General features: G+C 43.1%; 1 protein-coding gene across 1 annotated transcript; it reads right to left on the bottom strand.

Annotated features, from left to right (window-relative positions):
- Positions 1–176: 176 nt before the first annotated feature.
- LOC136676014 (interleukin-31 receptor subunit alpha-like) lies at positions 177–23,878 on the bottom strand. Its single transcript, XM_066652863.1, has 14 exons — positions 23,806–23,878; positions 18,557–18,671; positions 15,455–15,630; positions 15,094–15,242; positions 14,580–14,745; positions 13,711–13,790; positions 10,688–10,910; positions 10,350–10,538; positions 9,173–9,274; positions 8,087–8,230; positions 4,999–5,127; positions 4,510–4,597; positions 2,220–2,301; positions 177–1,697 (listed from the first exon to the last, which is right to left on the bottom strand). Exons 1-14 carry the CDS (start codon positions 23,876–23,878, stop codon positions 726–728), a joined length of 2,688 nt encoding a protein of 895 aa, XP_066508960.1. The 3' UTR covers positions 177–725.
- Positions 23,879–24,657: the final 779 nt, after the last annotated feature.

Below are 24,657 nucleotides of genomic sequence, written 5' to 3'. Positions count from 1 at the left end.
ATACAAAAACCATACATGCACAAAACAAAAACAAAAAGAGGATCCATTAGAATGAATCACTTATCTTATTCTGTTTCTTGGCATTTGTAGCCAGACTTTATTTATTTATTTATTTAAATACAATAACATGACACTCTTCACATGTAAAGTTCATACAGTACAAAAACAACACTAATCTCACACCACAAAATAAACAATTAGAACAAAACATGTAACTGGAGCTACAAACAAACAACAATAAAAACTGATCACAGTTTCAACAACGCACCACTTCCCTGATACAACTGGCAGTTCAATCCCATCACAGCAAGCACTGTAGCTGAGCTGGTTATGACAACACAAACCACTTGACACCTAAGGGAAGGGCACAAAATCTGTCCACTCTGAGCGTTTGCCTGATTTAAAGAGAATGTGGCGAGGTGAGATTTTGGGCTATTTTGAGATTCAGTCACACGTGAACGTGATCAGTTACGGGAGGCAGCCCTTTAACCGCCCTAGCAGCTAGTGCTACAGCTCCTTGTCAAAAGTCTATGACCTGATCAGGGAAAGTTCATTAGCTGATGACTGATGGCAAAAAACGAAATAGTCCTTGAGTCCAGAAATAGCTGTAACCATCAGCTGACATCCCTGATTTCACTGAGGTGTGCTGTGATTGTCTCATCAACATTGTACCATCAGATTTGCAGTAGTCTCTGAGACAGTGAGACCTTGTGAGGTGCACATTTTCATGACTCTACCACATCTGTTGAGTCCTCTGTGCTGGTTTTCGGTAAGGACATTCGCAAGAGACGTGGATACTCCTCAGGGCCCAAGGGCCTGTATGTTTCGATCATTTGTAAGTCTGTACACATGTGAGACTGACTGCTTGTGGATTCTCCATCCTCAGAAAGGGACACAGGTACGTCTACGTAATTGGAAGGTACATGAGAGTAACAACAGTATTCCATATCTGATATAAGTTGACCTTGATGGTGATCCTCAGTTGAGTCCACAGTTTCCAAGAGAAGATCTGCATAGGCTAAGGTAGCTTCAGGGACTTGTACATAAGTAGAGGTTAATTGGGTGTAGAAACAAGAGTCTAGTACATAAATAAAACCATTTTTATGGTGAGGATTTGATGAGTCTTTTGCTTTAGTTCTCAAACTGGAATAGCAGTCAGGGACATGAACATCGGTAGAAACATTGGTATAGACAAGCTCTGCTTCCTCCACTCCAAGAGAGGACTTAGCTACTGATGGACTTTCAGAAGATCCCTGAATCTGAGAACCGAGCTCTAATTTTGACACACATTTTCTAGAGAAGGGTGGATCCACTACGTCCATTCCAAGACAGGGTTCTGAAACTGACTGATAACTAGAAAATACTTGGGTTTGGAGATCGGACTGTTTCATCACCATTTTGGCCTTACAGCAGAGGTCAGTGTTCAGATCTTGAACGTATTCTTCAGCATTCACTGCATTGACATACTGTCCAACCTCTCCCTTATCTGTTTTGGCTAAAACTGACCTTTGGAAGTTGGCATGGGATTTGATTTCATGGTTGATTGACTGGGTTGGTACAGACTGGTAGCTGAAACCCCAGATTTGGCTGTGGTCCTGGCGGCGGCGGTGATGATCCCCAAGGCCAGTCTTTCCTCCCACGTAGATTAGCTCAAAAAGAGAAGAAGGTGGTCTGACGTCGAGGATTGTTGATTTATGCTACATGGTACAACAAGACAGAAATGCAATTAAGTACGCATCAAACCTTAAGATTTGCCATTGAGATTGCATAACAAACCCTCCTGGATTTTAATAATAACACTTGGTTGGAGCAGACACTGATTTTTCCAGAGCTGCATCATTATGGCCATCTTCCAAAGCCCTGCCCCAAATGGAAGTGAGCATGGTATTTTTCAGTCCTCACATGCAAAACAATCCTTTAGCCCTGTGAAATCACACCTGTAGCTTCAAGCTAGCATCAACGTTCCATCACTGTTGACACTGATGGGTGATTACTTGATTATCGGTATAAATAATGATTCAAACATAAAAATAACAACATTTCCACCTGTCCTTGTTGACATTTAGCTAGTAATACTCGAAGATGCTGTAATATAGTCATTCAAACTCTACCATTGTAAACAAAGTAAAAAAAAAACAAAAACAAACAAACAAAATGTCTTTTTCTGTCAAAAAAATCAAATAATCACAGAGAAAAGTCACTGGGCTTTCTGACTTTACCTGACTTTCAGAAACAGGTGACCAGTTGGACAAGCTGCTCTTAGCAGGGTCTGGGATGCTGGGACAGAGAAGCTGATGAATTCTAAAGAACAACAACAAAAAAAGCACCTTGAGTGTAGAAGTGTGAAAATGTTTTATGAGAAAATCTGTTTTTTTATGAGAAAATCTCCAGTATTTTACACTGACATCCACTGAAAGTAAATGAGGATTCTTCCTTCTTGTGTAAAGTTACTATTTTGGAGATACATGTTTTCTTCAGACAACAGCGTTTTGCTCATTTTTTTTCTCCAGCTATTAGTCTGTTAGGGACTGTATTTTAATTTAATTGTTCAAGTGTAGGGCGGCACGGTGGCGCAGCAGGTTAGTGTCGCAGTCACACAGCTCCAGGGGCCTGGAGGTTGTGGGTTTGAGTCCCACTCCGGGTGACTGTTTGTGAGAAGTGTGGTGTGTTCTCCCTGTGTCTGTGTGGGTTTCCTCCGGGTGACTGTCTGTGAGGAGTTGGTGTGTTCTCCCTGTGTCTGCGTGGGTTTCCTCCGGGTGACTGTCTGTAAAGAGTTGATGTGTTCTCTCTGTGTCTGCGTGGGTTTCCTCCGGGTGACTGTCTGTGAGGAGTGTGGTGTGTTCTCCCTGTGTCTGTGTGGGTTTCCTCCAGGTGACTGTCTGTGAGGAGTGTGGTGTGTTCTCCCTGTGTCTGCGTGGGTTTCCTCTGGGTGACTGTCTGTGAGGAGTTGGTGTGTTCTCTCTGTGTCTGCGTGGGTTTCCTCCGGGTGACTGTCTGTGAGAAGTGTGGTGTGTTCTCCCTGTGTCTGCGTGGGTTTCCTCCGGGTGACTGTCTGTGAGGAGTTGGTGTGTTCTCTCTGTGTCTGCGTGGGTTTCCTCCAGGTGACTGTCTGTGAGGAGTGTGGTGTGTTCTCCCTGTGTCTGCGTGGGTTTCCTCCGGGTGACTGTCTGTGAGGGGTTGGTGTGTTCTCCCTGTGTCTGCGTGGGTTTCCTCTGGGTGACTGTCTGTGAGGAGTTGGTGTGTTCTCTCTGTGTCTGCGTGGGTTTCCTCCGGGTGACTGTCTGTGAGGGGTTGGTGTGTTCTCTCTGTGTCTGCGTGGGTTTCCTCCGGGTGACTGTCTGTGAGGAGTGTGGTGTGTTCTCTCTGTGTCCGCATGGGTTTCCTCCGGGTGCTCCGGTTTCCTCCCACAGTCCAAAAACACACGTTGGTAGTGGATTGGTGACTCTAAAGTGTCCGTGTGTGTGTGTGTGTGTGTTGCCCTGTGAAGGACTGGCGCCCCCTCCAGGGTGTATTCCCGCCCAATGATTCCAGGTAGGCTCTGGACCCACCGCGACCCTGAACTGGATAAGGGTTACAGATAACGAATGAATGAATGAATGAATGAATGTTTAAGTGTACAAGTACAATGTGCAATGACAATAAAGCATTCAATCATTCATCATCATCTTCAATTCTACCCTTTCTATAAATATAACACAAAGTGCTAGGAGTTTAGAGGTGATTTATATCAAGTATATTCCTAGATACCTTGTAACTGACTTCAACTTAGATTATAAGCCATTTGCAGAGGCAAAATATTAGTACACAAACGTGCATACAGCCCTTTCAGTGTTCTTACTGAAGTAAACAGTTTCAGTTTCAGCCACTTCAACAACAACGTCTGAGGCTGGTATTCATATGGGGAAGTATATCATGGAAGAGTAATTTTTACCTGCGGAACATATAACTTCTGCATAATTTTGGACCAAACTAAAATGTCACAAAGACATAGGATGTGTGTTTTTATGTAAATTCTGCACATATAAAATGCACCTAAGCAGCTTGTTTAGTGTCCAAAAAAAGGCTTAAATAGAAGTGGGGTGCTCTGTATGATCCCAGTATAAGCTCAAGAAAACCATGCCCAATGTCAAGTGTCAGATAAAAGGTTTTATGTGGTTGTAAGCCATCAAATTCACATATAAATGTTCCAATATTTCAAAATCTGCCTCTTTTTTTTTCGGGTTTCCTCTCACGGTCCAAACACACACGTTGGTAGGTGGATTGGCGACTCAGTGTCCGTAGGTGTGAGTGTGTGAGTGAATGTGTGAGTGTGTGTTGCCCTGTGAAGGACAGACGCCCCCTCCAGGGTGTGTTCCTGCCTTGCGCCCAATGATTCTAAGTAGGCTCTGGACCCACCGCGACCCTGAACTGGATAAGGGCTTATAGACATGAATTAATTGATATAATTGTGTTATAAAATCCAATAAACAAATGAAAAAAAATCTAGCTCTCAGCATATGTTGACCTTACCTTTCAATCTGGCTCAGCAAGATTATGAAAATCAACAGTATGCCAGCAGTGCATAACACTATGGCCATCAGCTTAATGTAATGATTATCTGAAACACACACACACACACACACACACACACACACACACACACACACACACAAAATAAGAACTTCCCAAAGGCAGCGTGTAACTGTGAGATACAAGTAAATACTGAATTACATACTGGTATTTACAGAGCAGGCCTAAGTTAAAGAACTGATCTCAGATCAGATTCCTCTGTACAATGTCAAAGTTATTTGTATGAACAAAGATCCAGTGCATAATCTCAGTGCAACTTAAAACTCCAACTGCAAATGAAGAAGTTACAACTCTCCCCGTCTTAAGGGACTGAAAATGTATTCTCACTGAGGCACCTACCATAGTATTGTGAAAGGATGCCTCCCAGTGATCTGAGAGTGTATTTATGATTATACTCCTGAGATGCTGGGTATATATGCTTTGACTCACCCACAGCCACAGTGACCCATGGTCCTTCAGCGCCCCCCACAGCTGTGTGGACCTTCACACAGATGGAGTACTCTCCAGCTGACAGACCACTCAGAGAAAACTGCTGAACATTTCCCCCAAGCATTCGCGCTGCAGAACAGTAACAGATTATAGAGTTAATCCATTAAGACTATATTAAGATTATATTGTGACAGGGTTTGGACATCTGGTCAAATTACTTTTAATGATTTAATGATTTTCAAGGTAAATTTAACACATCTTTTTCAGAGACCAACCTTTTAGTTTTATTTAGTTTGTAATAATTAAATACAGAAATTGCCATAAATCTTGCAGAGGCCACATTTTACATTTTGTCATGTTTTGCATATAATTGACATTTTGAACATAGCTGAACAAAGAGAGTTTTAATACACTCTTTAGTGGAAAGACTCCTGAACACAGGCTCCTGAACAAAGCACACACCCTGGACTGGACAGCTTGGGCATTATTTATGGAGATATATATATATATATATATATATATATATATTAATAAATAAGGATGTGATTTTTTTGCTTCCAAAGTTCCTTCAGTAATAGGATTCATTACAGCTTAATTTCAGGCGGCACGGTGGTGCAGCAGGTTAGTGTCGCAGTCACACAGCTCCAGGGACCTAGAGGTTGTGGGTTTGAGTCCCGCTCCGCGTGACTGTCTGTGAGAAGTGTGGTGTGTTCTCTCTGTGTCTGCGTGGGTTTCCTCCGGGTGACTGTCTGTGAGGAGTGTGGTGTGTTCTCCCTGTGTCTGCGTGGGTTCCCTCTGGGTGACTGTCTGTGAGGAGTGTGGTGTGTTCTCCCTGTGTCTGCGTGGGTTTCCTCCGGGTGACTGTCTGTGAGGAGTGTGGTGTGTTCTCCCTGCGTCTGCGTGGGTTTCCTCCGGGTGACTGTCTGTGAGGAGTGTGGTGTGTTCTCCCTGTGTCTGCGTGGGTTTCCTCCGGGTGACTGTCTGTGAGGAGTGTGGTGTGTTCTCCCCGTGTCTGCGTGGATTTCCTCCGGGTGACTGTCTGTGAGGAGTGTGGTGTGTTCTCCCCGTGTCTGCGTGGGTTTCCTCCGGGTGACTGTCTGTGAGGAGTGTGGTGTGTTCTCCCTGTGTCTGCGTGGGTTCCCTCTGGGTGACTGTCTGTGAGGAGTGTGGTGTGTTCTCCCTGTGTCTGCGTGGGTTTCCTCCGGGTGACTGTCTGTGAGGAGTGTGGTGTGTTCTCCCTGTGTCTGCGTGGGTTTCCTCCGGGTGACTGTCTGTGAGGAGTGTGGTGTGTTCTCCCCGTGTCTGCGTGGATTTCCTCCGGGTGACTGTCTGTGAGGAGTGTGGTGTGTTCTCCCCGTGTCTGCGTGGGTTTCCTCCGGGTGACTGTCTGTGAGGAGTGTGGTGTGTTCTCCTTGTGTCTGCATGGGTTTCCTCCGGGTGACTGTCTGTGAGAAGTGTGGTGTGTTCTCTCTGTTTCTGCGTGGGTTTCCTCCGGGTGACTGTCTGTGAGGAGTGTGGTGTGTTCTCCCTGTGTCTGCGTGGGTTCCCTCTGGGTGACTGTCTGTGAGGAGTGTGGTGTGTTCTCCCTGTGTCTGCGTGGGTTTCCTCCGGGTGACTGTCTGTGAGGAGTGTGGTGTGTTCTCCCTGCGTCTGCGTGGGTTTCCTCCGGGTGACTGTCTGTGAGGAGTGTGGTGTGTTCTCCCTGTGTCTGCGTGGGTTTCCTCCGGGTGACTGTCTGTGAGGAGTGTGGTGTGTTCTCCCCGTGTCTGCGTGGATTTCCTCCGGGTGACTGTCTGTGAGGAGTGTGGTGTGTTCTCCCCGTGTCTGCGTGGGTTTCCTCCGGGTGACTGTCTGTGAGAAGTGTGGTGTGTTCTCTCTGTTTCTGCGTGGGTTTCCTCCGGGTGACTGTCTGTGAGGAGTTTGGTGTGTTCTCTCTGTGTCTGCATGGGTTTCCTCCGGGTGACTGTCTGTGAGGAGTGTGGTGTGTTCTCTCTGTTTCTGCGTGGGTTTCCTCCGGGTGACTGTCTGTGAGGAGTGTGGGGTGTTCTCCCTGTGTCTGCGTGGGTTTCCTCCGGGTGACTGTCTGTGAGGAGTTTGGTGTGTTCTCTCTGTGTCTGCATGGGTTTCCTCTGGGTGACTGTCTGTGAGGAGTTTGGTGTGTTCTCTCTGTTTCTGCGTGGGTTTCCTCCGGGTGACTGTCTGTGAGGAGTTTGGTGTGTTCTCTCTGTTTCTGCGTGGGTTTCCTCCGGGTGACTGTCTGTGAGGAGTGTGGTGTGTTCTCTCTGTGTCTACGTGGGTTTCCTCCGGGTGACTGTCTGTGAGGAGTTTGGTGTTTTCTCTCTGTTTCTGCGTGGGTTTCCTCCGGGTGACTGTCTGTGAGGAGTGTGGTGTGTTCTCTCTGTGTCTGCGTGGGTTTCCTCCAGGTGCTCCGGTTTCCTCCCACAGTACCAAAATACACGTTGGTAGGTGAATTGGCGACTCAAAAGTGTCCGTAGGTGTGAGTGTGTGTGTGTTGCCCTGTGAAGGACTGGCGTCCCCTCCAGGGTGTGTTCCTGACTTGCACCCAATGATTCCGGGTAGGCCCTGGATCCAACCCTGAACTGGATTAATGAATGAATGAATGGCTTAATTTCTGCATTAGCTAGAGGTCAAAACATGTCAAACAGCCTGGTCTCATTCTCCAAAGCAGGTGTAGTTTATCAAACTTTCCTCCCACCTTCAAGATACATCATCAGAATGGGCTTTTTCAGGTCTTTAACACGGAATATCTCTCTTTAAAACTATAGTGTTGACATGTGTAGGCATGTGTTTAACAGATGCAGCAATGATCAGTGATTTTCACTATGTCCCTTTAAAGTAGATTATTTATTAATTAGGTGTGTGGACATATAGACATTTAGATATTTAATACATATAGGGATGCTCTTCTAGCCATGGTTTAAACCTAGTCCTCAACTGCAGTACCTAGGCTAAACTGCAGTACCAGTAATGAATTCTCACTATAAATTCATATTGTCTACACTTAGCCTTAATTTTATGAACGTTAACATGTCATGTGCATTTCAAGGTCAAACCTGAGAGGCCTTACATCTCTCTTTGCCATTGGTTTTGTACAGAATGGTGTAGTTTTGGACGAATCCATGGAGCTTCTCTAGAGGTACGGCTTCCCACTTCAGAATCACATGGTCGCTCGCTGTTTGAAGCACTTCCAGCACCGGGCCAACAGAGGGAGCTATGACACAGAAGAATGAAAATCACACAAACTGAGCTTGAGATCTGAGCTAAGAGCAGTTTAGCAGTTTCTCTAGCAGTTACTTCTTGAAGAGAACATCAGTGACGATCAGAAAATAACAAGGCCATCATTTGAAAGTCTCTGGAGTGCATAATTGATCTCACCCTAAGCTCAATATGCTGTACTTGATGCTGTACAGAGATAATTTCCACAGAGAAATTAGTGCTGCATAATAAAGACATTATCTTATTGCAATTATATATTGCTACTTATTGCAATAAAAACATTAAACAAACATTGAATTGGCATTAATCTTGTACATCTAGACTCCACTGGCACTGGCATAAAAAGGCTGGCACACCACTGCTGGTCCACCATCGGACCACTCAGACTACTGTCCTGTACAGGATATAACTCATTTATAATCTCCTCAAACAGAGTTTACATTCACAGAGACTTTTATTCTGGAAAACAAACTAATACAAATATTACCAACAACTCTGAGAGATATAATAATGAGTATAAGCCTGATATAAAATGATTAAATGCTAAAAATGTTGACACTATGCTGATTAAAATTATTTACTAATCTTATTTATAAAGAATAACAAAAATAACCTAATGAAGGAAACAAATGTAAACACTGTGCAAAACACTAATGGACCTCCAACTTTGCCCTCAGTGGACCGCTGTCTCCTTGCTCTTAGGGAGAGTATGATTAATAATGTCTATTAAAGAGATCTTTTAATATTTTTGAGGAGGATGTGAATGATGCAATTTATGGACGTCCTCACTTAGACACCCAGGGTCGAATAGCCGAAGCATCATTGATAACAGGACTGATGCTGAGACCACTGCACCATGATGAGCAAGACATACTTTGTAATCTGATGTAACCTGACCTGCTTAACATTAAACATTAAGTAATATTTAATATCTGACCTCCTTGTCTGGAGAAGGCAATGTCAAAACCTGCCGCTCCAACTACAGTCTTGTAAAGGACCTGAACAGACACATTGTAGGGAACTTCTGGAAATACTCCATCTGTAACACAGAGACACATGCACAAGTGAGTATAAATATATGTTGGATCGTATGTTTTGATACGTAAATACTAACCAAATAATATCTCTCACTGGTTATGCCCAAAACCTACATTGGCCTATCTATATACAGTACCAGTCAAAAGTTTGGTCACATCTTCTCATTAGTCATTGGTAGAATAGGGCTAGTCACTGTACAGAACTGTGTACCAGCCCCTACCTCTGCACAGCCCAGGGTATCAGGGTCTCAGACACATTCAGAAGGTGAACAGTTCTACAAATTAACTCTTGATGAGGCCACAGCTGTTCACTGAAAACCGTTCCAGGTGACGACCTCATGAAGCCGACTGAGAGAACGCTGAGAGTGCGCAAAGCTCTCATCAAAGCCAAAGGGGGCTACTTTAAAAAATCTAAAGTATAAAACATATTCAGGTTTGTTTAACATTTTTGTTTACTACATAATTCCACACGTGTTCCTTCATAGTTTTAATGTCTTTCATATTCATTTACAATGTAGAAAATAGTAAAAATCAAAGATAAACGATTAAATGAGTAGATGTGTCCAAACTTTTGCCTGGTTCTGTACATTCACAAAATGTAGAAAATGTCCCGAAACAAAGGAAACCCTCACTGAGTGGGCGTGTCCAAACATTTGACTGGCACTTTATTTCAAAATACGGTTTAACTAGAAAAGGTCTCTTCCTCAGAAAAACAGATATATTTTGCAGTTTAAGCAACTTCACCACACTGCTAAGATGCATCAAGATGGTTGCCATGGCAATTATAAGGCATATGATAAAGTGTTAAGTTGTTGCTATAATATTTCCTGTTTTTCTTGGTGCTTGCTATGGTACTGGAGGACTCTGCTAGGCTACTGTTATGTGGTTATTATGACATCTCTCCTTGTTCTTAGGGGGTTGCGAGGTGGATACTCTGATGTTCCAAGTGGCTGCTAGGGTACTGCACATTGTTCAGAGTACTATCCAATGCTAGGTTGTTGCTAGTGTAGACTAACTGTGACATTAAATAGGGTTCAAAGCCATTTTCTGAGCATTTTGTAATCTCTAATTATTCACCTGTGATATTAAAGCTCTTTGCAGACCCATTCAAGATCTTCCAATATAAAGCATTGGCTGTGTTGTTTGGGATGGGAAACCACTCCACCACAAAGCTGGCTTCTGATTGGTCCACTGTAGCTGTCCATTCCACTCTCAGTTGTAAGTCGTCCAGTGGAGTGACTCTGACGTCTATGGGAGTGCCGAGCACTAGAACAAAACACAGCAAACTGTTTTAAAAGAGTTCAACTTAAAGATTCACTGCGCATATTATTTATGTTAAGTTATATCATGCAACATTCCCCATCATGTCTGCAGCTTGAAACTATTGTGAACTGTGTTTGATAACTGTCAATCACCTGTGTTCCCATCTTCAGCTATGTGTATATAAGCTGCAGGTGACGTTCCAGCAGAGTTGGATGTGGTCAGGTTGCAGGTCCAGGTGTGGGCAGAGATGGGGAGGCTACAGGATGTGCTGGACGAGTCCAGGTAACCACACTCCCAGTGAGAGCGGTCCGCATCACTCCAGCAAGAAGCAGCATAGTGCAGAATTACACCGTTACAATCAGGCCACTGGGGAGGCTGAGAGAAAATAAGACATCAGTGGATTGCCCAGTTACCATTATATTACTCATTTTGTGATTGCTTCCTCGGACACATTTGTTTACATCAGGTCTAGAAATACATTTTTAAGTGTTCCAACATTCTCCTGTCTTTGTAATTTTATGGTAACAGTAAATTAGTATTAAAAATGACAATCGCCAACATCATTAAATCTTCTAAACCAAAACTCACACACTTTTTGGATACAATATTATCCCCAATAACAGATCAAATGTCATTTTTAAAAGTACAAAACCATTAATGACAACAGAGTGGGAGAGTTCATATTTTATTTCTTAAAACACTGTAGAACGTATTTGTACTCCTAATATAAAGCCAGCGACTCCCTCTTCGGTATCTGATGAATCAAGCTGATGATTCTGAAACTGTCTTGAAGGTTTATCTGTATGTGGTAAAGCAGTTTCCAAATGTCTGAGGTCTGATTTTTAAGATAGAGATTACAGTCAGTGTCAACTAAAACAGAAATTGAATACAAAATCACTTCTCTGCTTTACTTTATCTAGGGACTAGCATTTGTGTCCAGTTTCCAGTAAAATCTTAAATTTGCACTAAAAAGGATTGAGTGGAGAGAAAGCCGACTGCAAATAAAATTAGTTCAAGACAACAACTTACATTCTGCAACCCCCCAGAGGACAGTCCTCCAGAGAAACGGAAATGAAACTGAAACACCTGTCATTTTAGTGTGGGAGGTTTCATGGCTAAATTGGACTAAAATTTGCATCCAATGGTTCAAACACTGTGTCCTGAAGGCGGTGCTGTGTATCAGGACGACAATGCACCAATACACACAGCGAGACTGGTGAAAGATTGGTTTGATGAACATGAAAGTGAAGTTGAACATCTCCCATGGCCTGCACAGTCACCAGATCTAAATATTATTGAGACACTTTGGGGTGTTTTGGAGGAGCGAGTCAGGAAACGTTTTCCTCCACCAGCATCACGTAGAGACCTGGCCACTATCCTGCAAGAAGAATGGCTTCAAATCCCTCTGACCCCTGTGCAGGACTTGTGTATGTCATTCCCAAGACGAACTGACGCTGTATTGGCCGCAAAAGGAGGCCTTACACCATACTAATAAATTACTGTGGTCTAAAACCAGGTGTTTCAGTTTCATTGTCCAACCCCTGTACATATGTATATATATTTATTTGCTGGCTCTCTGTGAAATAACATAAATCTTTTAGTTAAAATGAGCATTTAAATACAATAAAAACAGTTCTAAATGCTGACTTTTTGCTCAGATATGAAGACAATATCCCAGATATCTTCCAGTTTTAAAAACATATGCATTTCCATCCAAATATACCCCACCAACAGTGATAAAGAATGATCGTGGTGTACTAATTGCTGCATGATTCTGAGAAATACTTGAACCCAAAACAGAGTAAAACCCACATTTGTATGTGTGAGGAGTTACTTCATCCACTTACACAATTCGAAGAAACCTGCTTGTCCTTCCTGCTTGTCATTATTCATATTCTCGCTTCCTTCAGACACACATTAAGCAATAACAACTCAGCCACCATCACAGATTAATCAAAGCACAGCTTGGACTCATTAAGCATTTATTACACAAGAGGGCTGAGGTGTTATGAGTGTGGGGATGCTAATGAGATGAGGCACGTTCACAGGTAATTCTGCTTATATGAAATGATCAGTAGTGTAAATTATTATAGCCCTCCACCATGTTGTGGCACCACCACCCTAGTCCTTTACATTTGTCTTAGCCACTGCATGGTCATAACGCAGTGCATTTGCACAAAGAAAATTAAAATCAGCACTGCCACATTCAGCTGAGGTTTCTTTAAGCACGAAAAGAAGAAGTGGTCATGTGCTGGCAACAGAATTCTCTTCATGGCACGACATTGTAAGGACAGAAATGACAAAACTTTAAACCACACACTCTGGGAATCAGAAATAGCACTTCTCCCCCCGCTGAACATTTAAATCTAGTGTTAGTCTTAGCAAATACCTCAAGGCTGTAAGTTGTGAAGCCTGTATTGTGAAATAGCTATACGCTCTGAAGGTAGTGTGACATTTAGCTAAATAATCTGATCTGCGCAAACAAGTCTAAAATAACAGTTACGTCAGCTCATTTAGCAAATTATTACACAGCATCTCACAGGTTTATACGTTAGGCTGAGACTAAAACAACAAATAACAAGTCATTTTTCAAGGGCCTGAAAAGTCCTTATCCACCACTGCACATGGTCCATGTGAATATTTGGAATTGCTATGCAATGCTTGCAGTCAAGCCTCATCAACTGGTTAAAGTCTAATGTAACATTAAATGTAGTTATCCGCATTCAGGTGCTCCAAATGTAAACAATGGTTATAGCCAGTGAAATGGCTATAAGCTACAAAGGGCTACAAAACAATGTAAGTTAACAAAGGGCTGAGACTTGGGTTCAATTTTATAATGCAAATATTATTTAGTGCTTTACACAGTGAGTCAGCCATGTTGTAGTGGCCAATTGGGATGTGGTGGAATGACAGAAACAACATGTAATGAGGGGATGCACGCATCTAAATATGAGTCAGAATCTCTTAGATGAACCTCTGCCACAAAGAATCCAGGCTGTTTTGGTTGTACAAGGCTGTCCAAAATGGGTTCTAATAAAATAATCTACAACAATGAACCTGATGGGAAAAAAAACAGTAAGATACTTGATGCAGTTTCAAATGGGTCTCTTTTGGTTGTAGAACAAATCTGGCAGCATGTTTGTTGTTGTTTAAAGACTAGTGGCTGTGTATTTACCTTCCAGAGCAAGGTGATGAGTTTCTGTCCTCCCTTTTCTGGCTGGATGTGCCGCCAAACCTCTGGGGCTGCAGACGGGGCTGAGGGTAATAAACACAAACATAAAACACAAATATACGTGAACTTTTAGAAGATGTGGTTATGGCTGGCAATAAAAAATGATGGGGTAATTTACGACACATATGTCATGTTTATTATTACAACATTTTTTTCTATGTAAGCTTAAGTTTGTAAAAGTTATATATTCATTGGGTATTTTATAACTGTGGGATGACTATATCATTGCTGTCAAAAAAATGTACCTCTAAAATAGTCACTGTAGTGGAGAAGGAAAAATCTTATCAACTTTAGGAGGAAGTCAGTGTAAAAACAGACTTGTTTTACAGTCATTTTGGAGCCTTTCTATTGGTCTAATCATTATAAAATTGTCAGGACAACAGCTGGGTTTTAATAATGTCGTAAACTACAAATTCGACTAAAATGGAGATACATGTTTTCCTTTGGTCAGCCATTTAAATACAAAATCACCAATAATTATACGGTTTAGCAGATACCGGCGTAAATGCGTTTGGTATTGCTATAGCGCCACCTTGAGGCCAATGGGTGTCATTTTCGAGAGTTCTCTCATTGCACCTCAGCTGTACCTTGCTTTAAAGTTTGGTGGCTCTGGGTCTTACAGTCTTTGCTCCAGTATGAGTTTTATCCGAGAAAAATAATAATAATAATAATAAGAAGAAGAAGAAGAAGAAAAATCCCGACAATTGCAATAGGGTCCCCACACTACGTGCTAGGACCCTAATAAACTTTTGCCATGGACAGTATTTCCATTACTTTAACCATCCCTCCATCCTCCTCCCATTCATCCTCACCAGCTTCTGCTGTTGTGACTTCTCTAATAACACTCCAGGAACTCCAGTGCCTTTGGGCTCTAGTGTCCTGTGCTCTGATCCTCACATAGTACTTGGTACCTGGAGATAACCCACACAGCTCTATTTGCAAGCTGTGATGCGCAGTTCTCACTGTCCAGGGCTGAACCTGAAATGAACAACAAATACACACTTATTTAGATACTACTTGATTAAAAACATACTGTCGAATCATGGGGAGAGGCAGGGAACACTTTTGTGAATTTGTCACACTTAAATTTTCCAGATCTTCAAATAAAATTAAGCATTAAACAATGAGAATTTGAGTAAACACCAAGCACACGTTTAAAAGGCTCAGTACTGAAGGAAAAAAAGCTTCCATCATCTACTGGCTATGTGTGAAAAGAGAACTTCCAGAGAAGATAGGAGAGAAAGTTATTGAATCATACATTAGCCTGAAAAAATAGGGGGACAGCAAAAACGTTTTCACAGCATTGTATTTGTGGTGTGTTAATACCTGATGAGTTCTGTACTCTATCTGTAGAACAACTTTGTCTTTCTCAGAATGTGGGTAAATGGATAGATCCTCTGTCCATTCCAGTCTCAGACAGTGGGGATTTCTTGGCACAGGGATGAGATTTTTGATGTTTGGAGGGTACATCTTAACTGCTCAAAATGACAAAAACAAGTGAAAATGTATTGGTCATTGCTCTCTAGCAGCTCAACGGAGTTACAACATTTCACACAGTAAGAAATGCTATTTTAAAACGATTTTTATTTTTACGATAATATAAACCGAATGTGAATCTGAATGATCATTCCACTGCTCTAATAGCAGAATAATAAAATATAGTTTTTTTCTTTGACGGAACTGATACCTTCATTGCTCCCGAGGAAGCAGTGACGAGCTGATCTGAGGGTTCCAGCAGGAGAAGATGCAAGCACATCCACACAAAAGCAGTGAAACACTGAGCCGATGTTCACTGCGCACTGTCTGTGGGTGGTACTGCAGAAGCCCAGGGGCTTGTAATTTGCATATGTTTCACAATCTGTTCTGCAAAATATTGTAAACAAACAATTGTATTATTATTAGGATCAGAGCATCTTTTTTTTTGTCCCTAATTAGGTTTATTTATGTGTAAATTTTCTACCCAATTATGAGCGTCATCAGTGTGTAACTCTACAAACGCCACCAGCCTTACTTCCTTCATCTGAAGTCAGCCCACTGCTTCTTTCTAAACTGCTGCTAATGCAAAACTGAGCTTAACACACTGAACGACAAAGCAAACTGCCCAGATCTGATGCATCAGCTGACAGATGCTTGTGATAAGCTAGCACCATGAGCAGAGAGAGAAACGGGGGCTGCCCTACCAACAGCTGTGCTCACTAGGACTTCTGGCCTCAGGTGGATGAAGCTGAAGTCACAGTCTCTCAGTGATAGAGCCCACACTTAGATCTCTGCACCACTCTGGACCCTTATCAGAGAACCGTCTTATTAAACATAATTAAGGAATTATTTTCGACGGATCACAAACATCACCCCAGTCCACAATTAAAATCACTGATCTGATCAACCTCATTTTCTCCCATCACATGGATGGCTGGGTTAGTATGTGATTAGTGGTAGTAAGAGAACAAAATGAAGACATGCTGGAGGTACTCACAGCAATGTTCTTTGTGGGACATTCCCTTGTTGGTAGAGTTCCACCCATGTTCACACTCTCAGAACTTCTAACCACCCACATATGGCATCAGTTATTATGTCTCTCTCTCTCTCTCTCTCTCTCTCTCTCTCTCTCTCTCCCCCACTCATTCACTGTCTCTGTTCTCACTATTTTTCAAGTCACACCCTTTGATGTAGCACGTGGACTCTCGTGTCCTTTGTGTACTCTCACTCCAGGAGTTATTTACTCTACAAAAGCACCTCCTGTCCAGTGAAGTCATGTCCCATAACACCGATACTGAAATCTCCTTTTCTCATGATGATTTTTTTTGTAGAATTTCATAAGCTTTTTTAACCTTCATCAGTCAACTCTGCTTCTAAAGTGCGACCTTATCAGGTGAGAAGATCTCACTTGCAGATGCCATTACTTCCTCCAAAATAATTTCTTGAAATGAGCAAAGAGGATCTGCTTGGGTGCAGAGATATCGTTTCATGTGATAGTGTTTGATAAATATGTGACGAAAGGTTTTCCCTGTAAATTGTAAAAGATATGCCAAGTCTGGATCCTCCAAAGGCTTGCAGTTGTGCATAAACCTACTATTCGGCCACCCCTAACCAGTGCTGACAAGCTGACACGGTTGCAGTGGGTACACGGTTGCATTGTTTACTGATAAGTGCTGTTCAACCCTGGATGGTCCAGATGTAGCTGGTTGGTGGATGGCCACCGTGTGCCAACAAAGCTGTGATGTCAGCGAGGAGGTGGTGGAGTCATGGGGACAGAGCTGGTAGGCCCCTTTAGGGTTCCTGTACGTGTGAAAATGACCTCAGCAAAATATAACGAGTTTCTGACTGACCACGTTCTTCCATGGTACAAAAAGAAGAACGATGATATCCGTAGCAAAATCATCTTCATGCATGACAATGCACCTTCTCATGCTGCAAAGAATACGTCAGTGTCATTGGTTGCTATGGGCATAAAAGGAGAGAAACTAATAGGGTGGAGATGAAACATTTCTGTGAGAATTTCATTGCACGCTGCCTACAAAGCTTTAGCGAAGAAGTAGTTCTGGATTCAATAACAAGCCATTGTTAACAAGAGATTTTACACACATTTGCGATGCATAATTATTCAACATATGTCTCTTTCCCAGTGATATTCAACCTTCAATGCACACAACTCTCCTGCCATATCACCCCTTTTAAAAAGAGACCACAGACAGGAAGGCTGTGTGCCGTTTCCTGTCAAACACATCTTCATTTTAACAAATGGTTTGGGTAAACACAGCTGAACCCTGTAAATATAGACGAACTCTTAGATTTCTGTAGGACGTAAACTATAAAACTGTATTGATCTCCCAATGGTGGCAGCTCACGTTGTTGCACTGGCACAATGAGGTGTATTGTGTTTGTTTAATAATAGCAAAATTGACTGCAAAGACTGAGCTCATGGACTCCTTTACAGCACTGGAGTAGCAACAACAGAGGTTCAGGGTCCCGGTGGATCCGGAGCCTACCCGGAATCACTGAGCGCAAGGGAAGCATCACAATGATTTTGAAACTGTAATTTTAAAGTAATACTACCTAGTTGTCCTGGTTTGTTAGGTATTTCAGCATTTGCTTGGATTTAAGCACATATTTCATAGTCTTTGTTTCTTATGTCTCATGTAAGTTCCATAATCTTTACAGATTTTATATCTTTTTACTGTCATTACATTGAAAGGCAGACTTGCCAAATACTAAGAGACCAATCTTCATTTCTCACTAAACCCACAACATAAAGTCCCTCTACATATTGAAATTCAACTTATCTGAGTCAGGTTTGTGGTGATATTGCAGTTAGCACAATGTTAATTGGATGTTTATAGGGTTCTGATAACTACTGTAAGAAATTATTTATGGTCACTGTGGGACCAGAAGACCTAATCAATATCAAAGGAAGTTTATTACTGAGTAATCAACAAACACCACAGACAAAGTGAACTAGTCTAAACATGAAGGTGACAGAACTCAATTTCCACTGAGTTAGAATCGAATAAAATATAAATATGTTCCCTACTTAAAGGTCCTGAATGTGTTCCGTTAAAGGTAGCACCACAGTGACACTTTTTTGACAGTGTATGGTAAATGGTGAAGATTTTTTTTAAGGTGGCACCATGTTAGGTTGGACTACAGGTTCAATACTAGGCTACCTTAATTTGAATTAAGCCATTTATCATTCAACTAAACCATGAAACTAGCTGTGGTTGAACAAAAGCATTTCAATGGATTAAAAAGCAAACATAGCAATCAAAAGGAGGTTTTCTGGGCTGTTTCTTACATGTTGACTGCTAGTGTGTAGTTGGTGATCTCTGAACTGACCGCGGTCCAGTAACAAGTGATGTTTGCATGATGCAGGAGTTCACAGTGTGTAACAGAGGGTGCTGTGGACGAGGCTGAAAAAGAGCAAAGAATGATGGAAATTTAAACATGACCAAACAACATACAGTCACTGCTTTCTCCAAACCTCATCATCAAAATGGTAACTATGCAGGAAAATTCTGAACTCCAATTCAGGGTTGCGGTGGGTCCGGAGCCTACCTAGAATCACTGGGCGCAAGGCAGGAACTCACCCTGTGTTGCCCTTCACAGGGCAACACAAACTTTCACACTTACATACACTTTTGAGTCGCCAATCCACCTACCAACGTGTGTTTTTGGACTGTGGGAGGAAACTGGAGCACCCGGAGGAAACCCACGCAGACACAGGGAGAACACACCACACTCCTCACAGACAGTCACCTGGAGGAAATCCACGCAGACACAGGGAGAACACACCACACTCCTCACAGACAGTCACCCGGAGGAAACCCACACAGACACAGAGAGAACACACCACACTCCTCACAGACAGTCACCCGGAGGAAACCCACGCAGACACAGAGAGAACACACCACACTCCTCACAGACAGTCACCAGGAGGAAACCCACACAGACACAGAGAGAACACACCACACTCCTCACAGACAGTCACCCGGAGGAAACCCACGCAGACACAGGGAGAACACACCACACTCCTCACAGACAGTCACCCGGAGGAAACCCACGCAGACACAGGGAGAACACACCACACTCCTCACAGACAGTCACCCGGAGGAAACCCACACAGACACAGGGAGAACACACCACACTCCTCACAGACAGTCACCCGGAGGAAACCCACGCAGACACAGAGAGAACACACCACACTCCTCACAGACAGTCACCCGGAGGAAACCCACACAGACACAGGGAGAACACACCACACTCCTCACAGACAGTCACCCGGAGGAAACCCACGCAGACACAGAGAGAACACACCACACTCCTCACAGACAGTCACCCAGAGGAAACCCACGCAGACACAGAGAGAACACACCACACTCCTCACAGACAGTCACCCGGAGGAAACCCACGCAGACACAGAGAAAACACACCACACTCCTCACAGACAGTCACCAGGAGGAAACCCACGCAGACACAGAGAGAACACACCACACTCCTCACAGACAGTCACCCGGAGGAAACCCACACAGACACAGGGAGAACACACCACACTCCTCACAGACAGTCACCAGGAGGAAACCCACGCAGACACAGAGAGAACACACCACACTCCTCACAGACAGTCACCCGGAGGAAACCCACACAGACACAAGGAGAACACACCACACTCCTCACAGACAGTCACCAGGAGGAAACCCACACAGACACAGAGAGAACACACCACACTCCTCACAGACAGTCACCCGGAGGAAACCCACGCAGACACAGAGAGAACACACCACACTCCTCACAGACAGTCACCCGGAGGAAACCCACACAGACACAAGGAGAACACACCACACTCCTCACAGACAGTCACCAGGAGGAAACCCACACAGACACAGAGAGAACACACCACACTCCTCACAGACAGTCACCCGGAGGAAACCCACACAGACACAAGGAGAACACACCACACTCCTCACAGACAGTCACCCGGAGGAAACCCACACAGACACAGAGAGAACACACCACACTCCTCACAGACAGTCACCCGGAGGAAACCCACACAGACACAAGGAGAACACACCACACTCCTCACAGACAGTCACCCGGAGGAAACCCACGCAGACACAGGGAGAACACACCACACTCCTCACAGACAGTCACCCGGAGTAAACCCACGCAGACACAAAGAGAACACACCACACTCCTCACAGACAGTCACCCGGAGGAAACCCACACAGACACAGGGAGAACACACCACACTCCTCACAGACAGTCACCCGGAGGAAACCCACACAGACACAAGGAGAACACACCACACTCCTCACAGACAGTCACCAGGAGGAAACCCACACAGACACAGAGAGAACACACCACACTCCTCACAGACAGTCACCCGGAGGAAACCCACGCAGACACAGAGAGAACACACCACACTCCTCACAGACAGTCACCCGGAGGAAACCCACACAGACACAGGGAGAACACACCACACTCCTCACAGACAGTCACCTGGAGGAAACCCACACAGACACAGAGAGAACACACCACACTCCTCACAGACAGTCACCCGGAGGAAACCCACACAGACACAAGGAGAACACACCACACTCCTCACAGACAGTCACCCGGAGGAAACCCACACAGACACAAGGAGAACACAACACACTCCTCACAGACAGTCACCAGGAGGAAACCCACACAGACACAGAGAGAACACACCACACTCCTCACAGACAGTCACCCGGAGGAAACCCACACAGACACAAGGAGAACACACCACACTCCTCACAGACAGTCACCCGGAGGAAACCCACACAGACACAGAGAGAACACACCACACTCCTCACAGACAGTCACCCGGAGGAAACCCACACAGACACAAGGAGAACACACCACACTCCTCACAGACAGTCACCCGGAGGAAACCCACGCAGACACAGGGAGAACACACCACACTCCTCACAGACAGTCACCCGGAGGAAACCCACGCAGACACAAAGAGAACACACCACACTCCTCACAGACAGTCACCCGGAGGAAACCCACACAGACACAAGGAGAACACACCACACTCCTCACAGACAGTCACCCACCATATTGCACAATTTGGTTTTAGTTCCATTCACTGTACACCAATCACAGACTGTAAAGTGCAGCTGCCATTTACAAATTTATTTTAAAAGTTAAAGGTACCACTTCAGAATAAGACTACACTTATGGTTTACAATTTGTTTATGTAAGGTTATTAATTAGGTCGTAAATGCAAAATAATCATTAACAATCATTTATAATACATAGATAGAAAATTCAACAGTGGCCTGCTGATTGCCAAACAGTGAACCCACATCCATCTACACCGTTAAACCTCAGATGTCTGGATACTGACCTCACTTCAGTACCCAGACACTTCATATTTGTTGATATGTTTAACCATTTACTCACCAGGTTTAGTCAATTAACCACTGATGAAATGTCTTTTTAGACATCAGTGATAATGTTGTGCCCCTTAACATATGAAATGACTAATTTCACATTCTAAAGTCTCAGCATGTTTTTTACCTCGACACTTTCAGTAAGTTCTCTGACAGTTTCACTATTAGAAAAAAAAAGAGGCTACCTCTGTTTCAGATGATTATAAATGACTTTTAATGTGTTTACAATGTAATTAAAAACCATGTATTAGACAGTGTTTTTTAAACATTTATAACCATTTATAAGTGTAGTCATTTTAAAGTGGTACCAAGTTAATGACACGGATTTCTGAAGTTTTACTGTTGCCAAAGCAATTATTAAAGACATGATATAGCGCATATAAACTTTACTCTCTCTCTCTCTCTCTCTCTCTCTCTCTCTCTCTCTCTCTCTCTCTCTCTCTTTCTCTCTCTCTCTCTCTCTTTCTCTCTCTCTCTCTCTCTCTGTAGGAGAGGGATCTGTATCTCCCGTTAGCTGAAAGAGTGAGTGTAATGTATTTTGTTATTATGGATCTGTCCTTCATTAATGACATGTACCACTTCAGCCCGGCTGTAGGGAGGAAACCGGAGCACCCAGAGGAAACCCACACTGACACAAGGAAAACACACCAAACTCCTCACGGGACTTGAAGCCACAACCCCAGAACCCTGGAGCTGTGTGACTGTGATGCTACCTGCCACCGTGGCTCCATTAATCAAACATTAATATAAAATATTCCACACCTTTCATACAGGCTACATATTATGTTTTTTTTTTTTTCAACAAAGAAATCAGTTCATTGATTAAGATCATTGCCAATTAACTCAGGATTTACTGAGGTGGCCAATATGGATAAACTGAAAATGTCCAAAATAATAAAATAAAATTCATATCATTCATATAACTGTAAATTATATCTAACGTTAATAATACTTTTCCTTTCAATGTGTACATACTGTTTTTTGAGGGGGCTTTTTTGGACATCAAGCCTGAGAAGTACATGTCAAGCCTTTTTTGATCGTACTTTGTCATGTATTCACTAAACGTCCGTGAGATTAATCCTGTTTATGTCTATTATTTCCCATACATTGTTCATTAATATGAATTCATATTCTGTAAAGAGTGCAGATTCTTTTCATCAATACTCCAAAATATTTGTCAGTAAAGAATTTTTTAAGAAATCAAAATTGCTAAAATAAAAATCTCCATTTACAACTCATTAATTAACTGAACAATTAAAGGAAAAACATGAGGACAGGCTCAAGCCAGAATAAAAAAATCAGAGATGCTACAAATGCATAAACACTTATACCAGTCAGACATTACATTATTTCTTATTGTTTATCAGCTCCACTTGCCAGTTGTAATCCTACATTTACAGCCGGTAAGACATCTGCTGCTCTGCATACTTTGTTTACCTCCTTTCATCCGGCTCCTGAAACGGTCAGGACCATTACAGGTATTATTTTTGGCTGAATTTCAGTCCTGCAGTGACACTGATTTGGAGGTTGGTGTGTTAGTGTGTGTTGCGCTGATACGAGTGGATCAGACACAGCAGTGCCAAGTCACTGATATCACTGTCTAATGTAAATTAAATGCAAATGTTACTCATTGGTTAACTGTCGTTGAACAGTACAATAAAATACAAACTCAAACCTAGTAGCAACGTAGCCGCTAGTGTGTGCTTGTGTGTTCTCTACCAAGGATGGGTCAAATGTAGAGAAGCAGTTTTCCTAAGGGGATCTTTTTCTTCGCCAAGTTTGTTAGTGCTACCTAACTGTTCCTAGGAATGATCTGAATCTGGAACCAGAAACATGAGGAAGAGAAATACCAAGAAAACCTAGACTAAGGGCTATTGCACAAGAAAATCCGGAAGGAAAGATATACAGCCTAACATTTTAAGTAATGTTTTGGGGGATGTCAAAACATACATGTCAATGTGACAGTCCATCACACACAAGTTACCATACCTGCTGTATTAATGAGTAATGATCAAAATAAGTTTTCCTTATAGGACATTGTTAGATCCCATCAACCAATCAGAAAAACACAAAGCAGTTCTAGATTATTTGACACTATCAGGGACCAACTGAATGTCAAGCTTACCTGAGCCTAGGATCATGTAGGTGCTCCATATCCAGAAGACAAATCCTTTCAAGTTCCAAGACTTTTCACCCATAGTTTTCTTTCACTCTGACCTTCCAGATCTTTTAGGGAAAAATGAGGATGTTGGCATTGAAAGGTTCACATCTGTGGAGGTTCATCTTGCTTGAGTTGTTTCTTGGTCACTTTCTGCTTTCTCGAGGGGAATGAATCTTCAAGTGGTGCTCACTTTGGTGCCTCAAGAAGAAAGCTGTTTCTCCTAGGGTTCCTCTTTGGTGTAAGTTCTTAGACCGTCCAGCAGCACCTAGTGTTCGTGATAGAGCAAATAAGACTTAGACGAACAAGTGAGTAGTTGGTCTACATCCACATTGCTTCTGTTTCCTCTGTTCTACTCAGAGCGCCTCTTTTTTTTTTGTGTAGTTATGCCCTCCCACCTGCTCCTCTTCTTCTAGTCTTCAACATACGACACGTGAAGTCGCGAGGGAATCCTGCAAGGCGGACGTTCGTTTCCTCGCTTCACGTCGAGCAGGCGTGGGATATTTTAATTTTGCGGCCAAAACAAACCAAGCGAAACTTCCTTTCGACGTGTCTTCACATTGAGACCTGTTTTTTGGCGAGGAGAGCATGGCACTAATGACATTTCTTGGAGTTCCAGTTCGCATGGGCTGTGGTTGTCGACAGACTTTTTCAGACACTCTATATCAGACTAAACCTCAACTTCTCCTACCACTTCGACATTAGCGCAACAGGTTTTCACCACACACCTCAGGTATTGATTTAGTAATAAAACCCCCAAAACACCCACACACAAGTTAGAAAAGTTACAAGTGGAACTGGTTTGAAGCTTCTTTCCCT

Source organism: Hoplias malabaricus, chromosome X1 (genome assembly GCF_029633855.1).
Source record: "Hoplias malabaricus isolate fHopMal1 chromosome X1, fHopMal1.hap1, whole genome shotgun sequence".
NCBI lineage: Eukaryota > Metazoa > Chordata > Actinopteri > Characiformes > Erythrinidae > Hoplias > Hoplias malabaricus.
The sequence above is the reverse complement of the archived record's forward strand: the minus strand, read 5'-3'. Positions and strand labels throughout refer to the sequence as shown.

What these genes read in the sequence shown, in the direction of transcription:
- LOC136676014 (XM_066652863.1), bottom strand. Translation starts at nt 23,878, where the DNA reads ATGGGTGAAAAGTCTTGGAACTTGAAAGGATTTGTCTTCTGGATATGG. An exon ending in TACACACTAGCAGTCAACAT is followed by an intron (nt 15,631 to 18,556) that starts GTAAGAAACAGC and finishes AATATTTTGCAG; the next exon opens with AACAGATTGTGAAACATATG. An exon ending in TGCCTTCTCCAGACAAGGAG is followed by an intron (nt 8,231 to 9,172) that starts GTCAGATATTAA and finishes TCTGTGTCATAG; the next exon opens with CTCCCTCTGTTGGCCCGGTG.